At 50.0% G+C, this 12,120-nt stretch overlaps 2 protein-coding genes across 3 annotated transcripts in view; both read right to left on the bottom strand.

Annotated features, from left to right (window-relative positions):
• Window positions 1–963: 963 nt before the first annotated feature.
• LOC106534080 (pre-mRNA cleavage complex 2 protein Pcf11) lies at window positions 964–9,342 on the bottom strand (the record flags this gene model as incomplete). 2 transcript variants are annotated; one of them, XM_014030592.1, is given in 13 exon segments in its annotated part: window positions 964–1,147; window positions 1,219–1,339; window positions 1,409–1,537; window positions 1,617–1,671; window positions 2,108–3,342; window positions 3,810–3,962; window positions 4,034–4,403; window positions 4,478–4,652; window positions 4,722–5,653; window positions 6,169–6,381; window positions 6,467–6,649; window positions 6,794–6,919; window positions 8,981–9,342. In XM_014030592.1, coding segments are annotated over 13 exon segments (4,224 nt in total), but the record flags the coding sequence as incomplete, so codon positions are not given.
• Window positions 9,343–10,106: 764 nt separating this feature from the next.
• ncbp3 (nuclear cap binding subunit 3) overlaps window positions 10,107–12,120 on the bottom strand; it is a gene marked incomplete at its 5' end in the record, with an annotated part of 9,943 nt that continues 7,929 nt past the window's right edge. The window contains 3 exon segments of the mRNA XM_014030590.1: window positions 10,107–10,923; window positions 11,307–11,471; window positions 11,537–11,685. Coding sequence (XP_013886044.1) covers window positions 10,613–10,923; window positions 11,307–11,471; window positions 11,537–11,685 — 625 coding nt within the window.

Here is a 12,120-nt window from a genome sequence, read left to right as displayed (position 1 = left end):
CAGACACCATCAGACACCATCAGACACAACCAGACACCAGACACAACCAGACACAACAAGACACCATCAAACACAACCAGACACCATCAGACACCATCAGACACAACCAGACACAATCAGACACAACAAGACACCATCAGACACAACCAGACACAATCAGACACAACCAGACACCATCAGAATCAACAAAACACACAACCAGACACCACCAGACACCATCAGACACAACCAGACACCATCAGACACAACCAGACACCACCAGACACCATCAGACACAACCAGACACCATCAGACACAACCAGACACCAGACACAACCAGACAATATCAGACACAACAAGACACCATCAAACACAACCAGACACAACCAGACACCATCAGACACAACCAGACACCATCAGACACAACAAGACACCATCAGACACAACAAGACACCATCAGACACAACAAGACACCATCAGACACAACCAGACACAACCAGACACAACAAGACACCATCAGAAACCATCAGACACAACCAGACACCATCAGACACAACCAGACACCATCAGACACAACAAGACTCCATCAGACACAACAAGACACCATCAGAAACCATCAGACACAACCAGACACCATCAGACACAACCAGACACCATCAGACACAACCAGACACCATCAGACACAACCAGACACAACCAGACACCATCAGACACAACCAGACACCATCAGACACAACAAGACACCATCAGACACAACAAGACACCATCAGACACAACAAGACACCATCAGACACAACACAGTGTGTATATACAGTATGTGTGTATGTGTGTGTGTGTGTGTGTGTGTGTGTTGACTCACCGTCAGGCTGTAGTACCAGTAACATCAGTTTGTACCCTTAGTGTGAACTGGTGTGTACGTGTGTATATATGTGTGTATATACAGTATGTGTGTGTGTGTGTGTGTGTGCGTGTGTGCTGACTCACCGTCAGGCTGTAGTACCAGCGGCGGTGGGTCACCTTCTTGCTGGCCACCTTACCAGCGTGGTTCTGCCTGAAGTGCCAGTCCAGGTGGTCTGCGTACATGTCTGTCTGCGCGGTGGTGAAGCGCATGCTGCACAGGCAGCACTGGTTACCTGAGTACAGCTTGGTCACCACACTCTCATAACGCCTGGGGGGACAGGGACACAGCATCAGGACTGAGGTGGTCCAACAGAACCCTGTCAGACCAGAGGGACTCACTGTTTCATCAGGTCGATGCTGAAGATGGTCAGGTCTGGTAAGTCTTCATCTTCTACCTCCGGCTCCTCCTCCTCCTCCTCCTCACCTGGGGGCGGGGCCGGAGCTGCAGCAGACGATGACTCTACAGAGGAAACACAAGCGGTCACACCTGAAGGTCTCTGCTCAGGTGACAGTGGGTCAGGTGACTCACCTGTGCTGGATGTGGGCGTGGCTTCTGGCTGAGACGATGGCTTGATGATTCCAGTGGAGATGAGTTTGGACAGCAGGTCGTTGACGTCCACCTGTCCAAAGTGGTTCTCTGGAGGAGCGACAGGATGAGCTGCAGAGACAAACCATGGATGATGACATCACTTCCTGTTTCCTGTTTCAGCTGTACAGCTGACATCTTAAAGACTTACTCTGTGGTCCAAAAGGCACCGGGTTCTGAGGCAGGAAGGCCTGGTTCAGGTTCACCTGAAGAYAAGAGACAGGACAAGATCAGAACCTCCAGGTGATCAGTGTTAGGTGTGTCAGGACAGTGAATAAATGTTTACCTATCTGCCTCTGGGGGCTCAGCTGACCCCTCCCCTACTGTTCTCTGAGTGGGAGGAGTCAGCTCTTACCTGGTCTGTACTTCTTACATTTCGTTGTTGTTTTAAGTACATGTTTTGTTAGACTGAGAGTCCATTTTGTTGAACATTGTTTATAAACTAAAGTTTATTGACCTCTCAGAGGATATGTTCTTACATTATTACACTTTGATCTTTAGATTAGTTTTAAAACGGTCACCTGACACTATTATTATTATTATTATTATTTTTCACAATCATTTCTGACACAATCAATCATCCTGTGAAATGTGTTACTGTGACCGACAGAGGTGGACCTGAGTGGACCTGAGTGGACTCACCGGTTGGTGCAGGCCCACAGCGGGGGCTGCAGGACTGTAGAAGGCCCCGGGGCCCGGCTGGTTGAAGGGGCTCGGCTGCATGTTGAAGGACCCTACAGGCTGCATGGAGGGCCCTGCAGGGAACTGGGGGTTCAGGGCCTCTGGGAACCGCTGGGGGGCCATGTTAAAGTTCTGTTGGGGGACCATGGGACTGTCGTACATGGGCGGGGCCATGGGCTGCATGGGACGCTGCATGTTGGGCTGGGGGGCAAACCTGGGGGGCCCCTGCTGGCCCGGGGGGTAATCGAAGCGAGGGGCCCCACTGGGCATGTCAAACCTGGGCCCCAGCTGTCCAGGACCCTCAAAGCGAGCGGGACCATCAAACCTCATGGGACCCATCTGGTTCCCGGGCCCCTCGAAGCGCAGGGGCCGCTGCTGCTGCTGCTGCTGCTGGAAGCCCATGGGGGCGGGGCCCATGTTGTTGAAGCAGACCGGACCTTCAAAGTGCTGAACCGGACCTTCTAGAGGGCCTGGCCCCCCCACCGGTCCCTCATACCGGACAGGGGTCTGCTGGCCTATAGGAGCCCCGAACCTGACGGGCCCCTGAGGGGGTCCATCAAAGCGTGCCAGGCCGTCTCCTTTCATTGGACCATGAGACATGCGTGGCCCCTCCCCATCACGATGGGGGGCTCCACCATCAAACCTGCAGGGTCCGGGGTGGGGCGGCCCCTCAAACTGTGGCTCCTCATAATGCCCCAGACCCCCCGCCTCGTACCAGCCAGGTCGGTGGGGCCTCGAGGGGCCCATGGGTCCAGGTCCACTGTAACGTGTGGGAGGTTGTCCTCCTTCGTGAGGAGGCGTGTGTCCCGGGGAGTCTCCATGTGGACGGACAGAGGACAGGGGCCCCCCACGAGGCGGACCCTTCACAGAGGCTTTAGGGGGAGGAGCATGGGGGACCTCCAGGGGCCCGTCGTCTGAGTGTTCACTGTTTGGACTCTCGAACCGTGGGACAGGACTCAGGTCCGCCGAGTCCTTCTGATGCAGCGGAGACAGGCGCTCCCGTTCAAAACGTAGAGGAGGGGCCTCTAGACCACCTGGGCTGGGACAGGTCCTGGACCCTGCACCTGAGGGGGACGGCCCCTCAGACCTGCGGGGCTCCGTGGGGGGGCCATATCTCCGCGGAGCRTCGTAACTGCTCTTCTGCTCCTCCTCGTAGACCTGACGCTCCATCAGAGGAGACGTCCACTCCCGCTCACCTGCAGACAACAGAGCCTGTCATTTCCTGCAGTCCCTGAACTCATCACAACAGAAATCCTGCAGTCCTTGAACTCATCACAACAGAAATCCTGCAGTCATTGAACTCATCACAACAGAGAAATCCTGCAGTCCCTGAACTCATCACAACAGAAATCCTGCAGTCCTTGAACTCATCACAACAGAAATCCTGCAGTCCTTGAACTCATCACAACAGAAATCCTGCAGTCCCTGAACTCATCACAACAGAAATCCTGCAGTCATTGAACTCATCACAACAGAAATCCTGCAGTCATTGAACTCATCACAACAGAAATCCTGCAGTCATTGAACTCAACACAACAGAGAAATCCTGCAGTCCCTGAACTCATCACAACAGAAATCCTGCAGTCCCTGAACTCATCACAACAGAGAAATCCTGCAGTCCCTGAACTCATCACAACAGAAATCCTGCAGTCCCTGAACTTACTGGTCTCTCTGGACTCTCGGGGGTCGGCTCTCCTCCTGAACCTGAGTCCGGGCAGAGACTTGAGCTTAGGAAACTCTTTGCCGTGGTGGTACTCCTCGATCATCGGGGCCAGCGGGGGCTGTGGCTCCTCCCCCTCGTTGCTCCTCCTCTCACCTGTCAATCATCAGAGGTGTCAGTGACAGGAACACGCCCCCAGCAGAGACGTGTCAAAGACCAGTCCTCACCTGTTCTGTCCCGTGCCAGGCGGCTGTAGGCACTGCGACTGTTGTCTCCTGGTCCCAGGTCCCTGCTGTCCTCTGAGACGTCCTGTCTGTCCTCGGCTGAGACACGGTGGCTGACCTGCGTCTTCTTCAGCTTGGACTTGTGCTCGTAGTAGGACAGCTCTGCGGCGTCCATGGGTTTCTGAGGGTGGGGCTGGGTGTTGGGGGACATGCTGAGCAGAGACGACTTGCTGAGGGGGAAGTCCTGGGCTTGGTCCCAGACGTCGGAGCGCTGCTGCTTCTCCTCCTGGTACTGGAACAGGTGTTTGATCTGGTGGGCCATGTTCAGGAAGTCCTCCTGGGAGATCTCACCGCTCTCCAGACGCTTGCTGGCCTGCAGGGACACCAGCAGTCAGAGGGACAAGGGGACAGAACAGAGGACAGGTGTGATGAGATGAGAGGACTCACCCTCCTGAGCAGGTCTTTCTTGGAGGCGGAGTTTAGGACTTCAGGTATCTGCAGGTTGGGGTCCACGCTGAGGCGGTGCTTCAGGGTTCGGGGGGTGCCGGGACGAGTCGGGGTTCCGTACAGTTTGTGTCTCGGAGGTCCAGGCTTGGAGCGGGCGTCCTCCAGCAGCTTCAAGCTGAACAGAAAACAGGGATTCAAACCAACAACCCAAAGTCCTGCTGTGTAACAGGAAATCTGGACTCACTGTTTGCTGTCCTCCCAGCCGCTCCTCCAGCGCTGAGGCGTCTCCTTGGACTCCTTTCCTCCCCCGTCGTGTCCTCGGGGGGAGTGGGAGTCCCGGGACTCGGAGCGCCGGTCCTCTGCCGGCCTCTTGAGCCTGCGGCCCTCTGATTGGGTCTTTTTCTGAGCGACCCGGTCCTCTCGGCCCGGTTTGCCGTGCTGCCTGGGTTTCCCGGGTTTGTGGGACAGGGACGGGGAGCTGCTCCGGGCTCGGCTCTTCGGGGAGCGCCGCTCCTTCCTCTTGGGGGAGGCGGTGGGGGAGCGGGAGCGTTTCCTGGCGTGGGTGCGAGCGTTGCCGCCCGTCTTGAAGTCGATCTTCTCGGAGGACTCGTCACGCTCGTGTTTGACCACAGAACCGTTGTGCACTTTGATCTTGGTGGTCCTCAGAGGTTCTGGTCCTCGTGGAGACTCGTCTCGCTCCTTCTTGTCCCCGCAGCGCTTCTTGTCCTTCACCTCGTCCTCTTTGGACTCTGTGGTTTTGTCTTGTGGACGTTTCTTCAGGCGGGGGTCCTTCTTGGTGCCGTCGGCAGGTTTCTGAGCTTCAGGCTCGGCTGGTTTCGTTTTACTTTGGACACTTCTGGTCAGAGGAGACGGAGACTTGGACTGGTTGTCTAAAACCTCTTTCCTGGGGGTCCTGCCTTTGTCCTGCCGGCTGCTTTTCTCCACAGGTTTCCTGTCAGGAGGGACCACAGGACTGTCCCTCTTTGCAGCCGGAGGCTCTTTTGTCAGGGGGCCGACCCGGTTCAGACGGGGGTCTCTGGTGGAAGGTTTGGGCTCAGACTGGGGCAGGGGGGGGATCCAGGGTCGGATGACAGGTGCAGTCTGGGTGGGGGGCTTGGACAGGGAGCTGGATGCTGCAGCAGAGACAGAAGACCCCGGGGGTAAACCAAATCCAGCCTGCAGACAGGAAACAAGCATGTCATCTTCATCATCATCATCTTCATCACCACACAGGCTCCTACAGTGTGAGGACTGTTACACAACAAACACACAAACTGTCAGRAACTCATGAATCAAACTAGTTCTGGTTGAATTGTTCACATATTTCTAACAAACCATTAGTTTTTAACTTTAACAGAAACTCTCTTTGTTGTTTTAAACTTAGAGGATTTAACGACCCAACATTTACAGKTTTAGGACCCACAGTGGGTCTGAACCCCCGCTTGCTGCAGATAAAACCTTAAAGTGTCTGTGACATCAGTATGTTGTAAGAAAAGTGATGCATATTTCTCACTGCTCAGATGAACAGTTGAGATATTTACATGTGAAACAACAGGAAGTGATGTCACAGGGGAATGTTTAAATAAAGTGAAGTGTTAACAGTGAAGACTTCTGACAGATTGGTTTAAGAGCCTTTAAAGGATCTGCAGGACCCCTGGAAGCAGAGCTACGAGGGTCTCAGAGACTCGGACCTGTCCCATCAGCTGAGCTTTGGTCTGCTCCAGCTCCAGCTCGATCTTCTTCTGCTGCAGCTCCAGAAGCTGCTTCTGTTTGGCCAGCAGCTGCTGCCGGATCAGCTGCTCCTGGGTCAGGCTGGACTGGGGGATGACGGGGGCCGGCTGGGGGGCCGGGGTCAGCGCGGGAGGCTGGACCGGGGCCGCCTGTGGAGAGGGCGGCTCCTCTGACTGCAAACAGAAACACAGTTCAGGGTGTGGGTCCTGCTTGTTCCTGTGGGTCAGTGTGGGGGGTCACAGGACCACCTGAACACACCTGCTTTAAAAACCTGGGGTTGACATGGATGGCGGTGGAGGTGGGCGGCGGCAGCGGCTTGATGGGCCAGGCCGGGTCCACGGAGTTGACCCGGACATCCAGAGCGTACAGCTTCTTCAGGGGGAAGACCTCGTCCCACGTGGAGCGCAGCTTGAACAGGGACTTCCTGGTGTTCTCGTCCACCTGCAGACAGAGCACAGGTGTGGGTCCAGAGCTGCAGGGGGGCCGGTCACAACACAACATTAACCCTGCAGCTAACAGCTGCAGAGGACAAGCCACACAACAAACAGGACATGAAGGGTTAACGAGCTGCAAACACAACTTTACCTTTTCAAAGACACAAATAAAGGAAGTGATTAGGTTTTTAGCAAACACTGCAAGGTACTCTCCTCCAACGTTCTTCACTATGGAGTCCACTAAGTACAAAACAGGAAGCTTCTCGTTGGCCGGGGCCTGGAGCACATGAAGACAACTCAACAAGTTTAGACAACAAACAGAGTTAAAACATCGCACAACAGCTTCACATCACAACTTTAACATCCTGAGGAGGCGGAGCCAGAAAAAAATCACAACTTTAACATCCTGAGGAGGCGGAGCCAGAAAAAACAATAACATCCTGAGGAGGCGGAGCCAGAAAAAAACAACAACTTTAACATCCTGAGGAGGCGGAGCCAGAAAAAACAACAACATCCTGAGGAGGCGGAGCCAGAAAAAAACAACAACTTTAACATCCTGAGGAGGCGGAGCCAGAAAAAACAAAAACAAAAAAACTCCTTGCTTCCTTCCATCTTCAGGCTGGAAGCTAAAAACCAGTCCAGTCTGTCCACCATGTCCTCGTGAGGACAGGAAACCAGAGTCCACAGGTCCAGGAGCTGACTCCAGTCCTCAGGAAGGGTTACCTCCAAAGAGGGCTCTTCTTCTCCTCCCTCTTTGTACCTTACTCAGACCAGTCCAGTTTCTTCTGTCGTTTAAAAAGCCTTTTGTCTGGTTTGAAATGTTAAAATGTTTGAGTTTAGAAGTGGTTTAAAGCAGAGGAGCAGTCAGAACCAGCTGCACCAGTAAGAACCCAGAGTCAAACCAAGAAATAAAAAATGACAAAAAGCACATTTCACATGTTTTATTATCAACAGAGGAACCAATCAATCACATTTCAGGTAAATGACTTCRTGCAGAGATGCCTTCAGGCGCTGTTTGCTTCAGCATGCAAACACACAGGGAGCAGGTCCGAACGGGTCAGAACATCAGCTGCTCAAACACTGACGTGGTCCGGGTTCAACCAGAACAACAAACAGTTGTTAGTGTTCACATGAACTGCTGTGAAAGGGTTAATAACTGGAGCTAAGACACCATCTACAACAGGTAAGATATTAACTACTTACAGCTGAACCCACTTCAGTGCTGCTGAACTGTCCTCACTTTAATGTCAGTTATTTGTTTAACTGTTTTAAAAAGTGCTGTGTAACAGGAACACACAACACGACAACAAGTGTTTGTGTAAACAAACGGACCTGAGACCTCACATCTGATCAGAACCACACACTGCAACTATTTATTTTTAACTAACTTTTTATTACAGTTTTTATCATCAGTGGTAACATGTGAGTCTTCACCTCTAAACCAGGATTAAATATAATCAAAACTAAATTTTGAAACAGTTTTTTTGAGTAAAAACACCTTAAAGTTTTGAGGTTTATCCTGTGAGCTAACACTTTGTTTCTTTTCAGGTGGAAAACGTAAACATTCAAGATTATTTATAGTTTCCTCTTTATAAAAACATCAAAACTCCTCATTAAAAGGACTTAATTAATATTTATGTATTATTGTAACCAACAAGACCAATTACGTCATATATATGGATTTAATTATGACATCATTGTGATGCAGGTATTAAAATATAACTTTTAAAACAGGAATCATTAAATATAATGAGGTCATTTTAATATGATGACTCACATTTTAAACACTGAATAAAGAGACTAACTTTAAAAATAAAAGTTTTACAGATATGTTGCATCCCTGGTAATTTATCTCTTTATTTAGCTTAAAGTTTTATATTTTTACATGAAGACATTAATGATCTTTAGGCTGTTATTTGTTGTTTATTTTAGGAACATCAGCTAATAAACAGTTGTTTACACATTTTAGTTAGATAAAAACACATTTGTAAGGCACACGTTACATGTTTTAACCTCAGATTAACTGTATTTAATTAAATGGATTTAAAGGTGAAAACTTTGAATTTAGTGGTTTTATTGTTGAACCCGGGACCACATCAGGTTTAAACCTTAAACTGAGACGACTTAGTAAATAAAACCTGAAACAACCTTTCTGATTGGTGACAGATTTAATATGTTTAAAACTTTATTACATTTAAGATGGAGATGAAGGAAGCAGAGCCGCCAGTGCTAATGCTAAAGCTAATGCTAAAGCTAACCAGAACAACAACGACATGTCGGGCTGACGCCTCGTTCAACCGATACATCCGAAATAAAAGTATTCTATTTTCATAAAAACCTTGCTTATTTGAGCTTCAATAATCGCGACGATATCCTTGGCGAACTGGGTGTTCTCTTCGGCCAGGATGGTGAGCATGTTGATGTGCGGCTTGCTGTTGAACGTCAGGTCTTCCAGGGACGACTGGTACTCTCTACACGCGTCCTCCTTCGCCGCCGCGTCCTCCATCTTCGACACCAGCGACCCGGGAACACCTGCTGCGGCCTGATGGACACCAGAACCACGGATCAGCAGGCAGTCCATCAACTCATCCGGCGAACCGTTCGGACACGACTCGGTGACAGAACACGCCGGTCTCGGGTTTATTTCAGCCGCCGTTGGTCGCTCTTCTCCGTCCCTTTCCTTCATAAGAAAATGGCGACTGGAACTGAAGTCCTCATACGTCACAAGACTTTCATTTATACCAACCGTGACGTAGGCGCGACCCTATTGGTTGGCTTTAGTTCGTCCTTCTCCGGGTTTAGAATCTGATTGGTCGGATGAAATAACAGTCACATGAAGGAGCCAATGAGAGAGCAGCAGCTTAAAGTCATGATTACATAAGAAACGGCAGGATTACCCAATACAGCATGAGGTCACCGCGTGGTGCTGTTAGCTTTCAACTAAAAACTACTTTTCTGTTTAATATGTCCCGATTCATCTCTTTATAATCATAATTCATAATTCATCTATATATATATCTATATATATATATATATACACACACATCTCTCCCTGGATTAATCAGTCTGATTTATGATCTAATTTATCCAGTCCTGATGATTTATTTTTCTTTAATCTTGTAAATAATAAATAAAAGCTTTAGACTGATAGATGTTTTTTGAAGTTTAGTAATAAAACCATTTGAAGGACCCTCATCAGACTAACCAACCTCAGTGTCAGAGACAGAACAATGGGTTCTTAAAGAACAAACGTGCTCACATTTCAACATTAACGCCTGTCATTTTCAGACTTCTGTTAAASTTTAAACATCTCAAAGGATAAAGAAGAGTTGTTAAATGAACATGTTGTTAATTATTGATGGATTTAATTTATCGCTCTGTCACGTCTCACTGCTCTGCTGCAGACTTTTACATCTGATGGAGCTGAAATAACAGTGAAGACAAACAAAAACAGAAACTAAAGATTAAACTTCAACAAGCTCTTTATTTTGACCTGTGTGATTACAGCCACTGTGGACCTGACACTAACGTCCAGAATCAGAACCAAGTCCATGTCYCACAGAGGAGCAGACCGTTCACACACAGGAAGTGATAAAAAATAAAAAAATAAACCATGTAAGAAAAACATCAGAGCAATCCTCTCAGACAGGAAGTCCTCCAGTGTCTCATGAGTCTGTTCCAGTTTTTATATTTCTGAGAGGACCACAGTCAGCTCAACACAACACATTTATCCAGAGTTTGTCTGGAGTTTCTCCAGAGTTTCTCCGGTGTTTCTCCAGAGTTTGTCGGTCCATGTTCCTCCTCTCTCAGCAGCAGCTGACTGTAGGAGCTTCATGTTGGCAGATCTTGTGTTTACGGTGCAGAAGAGGCTCCTCTCCTCCACTGGGGAATGATTAATGTTGAAGCAGAGCAGCAGTTTCCCATGATGCTTTGCTGCACCTGGAGGGAAGCTGCAGGAGAGGGTGGGCGCTCAGGCGTCTGAGTCCTCGCTGCTGTCGCGGCTGATCTCGATCTGAAGCGAGGGCAGGTTGTCCAGTCGGCTCTTCTTCAGCTTGTGGCTCAGACGCTCCTGTTTCTTTTTGATCATGGCGCCCCACACCTTCTGCAGCGTGGAGTCGTCCTCCTCGTCCTCCTCTTCCTCCTCCTCGTCACCTCGTTTACTCCTGCTCTTTGAGGAGAACAGCCCCTCGGAGCGGCCCCCTGCCCTGCGGTCGTGACGTTTGGCACCGCCGTCCTCGGCGCCGCTCCCTGAGCCGAGCCGGCTCCACAGACTGCCTGCAGCTGGAAACAAACAGGAAGTCTGAGTCCCTCAGAAAACATTTACCAAAATAAAACTCAGCTTTGAAGAATCAATCAGAGGAACACATGCATCAGCTGCAGAACTTATTGTTATTTTTGTTTCCTGTGCTGTTTATGTTAAATCACCTGGTTCAGTCTTTGTTTAGGTTTTATTGTGTGAATTAATTATTTAACTAACTAACTAACTAACTAACTAAAATTATTTAACTAACTGACTGTGTTTTAAAGATGTGTGTGAATTAATTATTTAACTAACTAACTGTGTTTTAAGGATGTGTGTGAATTAATTATTTAACTAACTAACTAACTAAAATTATTTAACTAACTGACTGTGTTTTAAGGATGTGCGACGTGTTTCTTCATACTTGTCTTCCTGTCTTTGGACGACTTCGAGTAGACCACCCTGTTGTCCTGGCTGGCCACGCCCAGTCTACGATGCACGCTGCTGATTGGCTCTCTGGTTGGAGGCGTGTCCTGGGAGGAGACCGGGGATGGGGAGCGCCTTCTCTTCCCGAGCCGCTGCCGGACATCTGCAGACAGATTCAGAGTCAGAACCGTCCAGGTTCTGGTCCAACACCTGGTTCTATCAGCTCACCTGTGGTCCGGCTGCTGGTCACAGGTGAGCGCTGTCTCTGCTGAGAATGACCCTGTCGCTTCTCCTCCAGCAGCTGACGGACGTCTGTCACCTTAGGGGGCGACAAAGACTTGGTCCTGGTCTGTGATCCCGACACACCGATCCTGTTTCTGTCAGACACACAAAAACTCCTGTTCAGACTCAAAACAGTACAGATCCATACAAACCTGAAGTGTTCAACACAAACAGGAGNCATACAGTAAGGGGCAGGTCCCATACAGGAAGGGGCAGGTCCCATACAGTAAGGGGCTGGTTCCATACAGTAAGGGGGTGGTTCCATACAGTAAGGGGCTGGTCCCATACAGTAAGGGGCTGGTCCCATACAGGAGGGGGCAGGTCCCATACAGTAAGGGGCTGGTTCCATACAGTAAGGGGCTGGTTCCATACGGACAGGTTCCAAACAGGAGGGGGCTGGTCCCATATGGACAGGTTCCAAACAGGAGGGGGCTGGTCCCATATGGACAGGTTCCAAACAGGAGGGGGCTGGTCCCATACGGACAGGTTCCAAACAGGAGGGGGCTGGTCCCATACGGACAGGTTCCAAA

Source organism: Austrofundulus limnaeus, unplaced genomic scaffold (assembly GCF_001266775.1).
Source record: "Austrofundulus limnaeus strain Quisiro unplaced genomic scaffold, Austrofundulus_limnaeus-1.0 Scaffold1087, whole genome shotgun sequence".
Lineage (NCBI taxonomy): Eukaryota > Metazoa > Chordata > Actinopteri > Cyprinodontiformes > Rivulidae > Austrofundulus > Austrofundulus limnaeus.
This window is presented reverse-complemented; position numbering and strand designations above follow the sequence as displayed.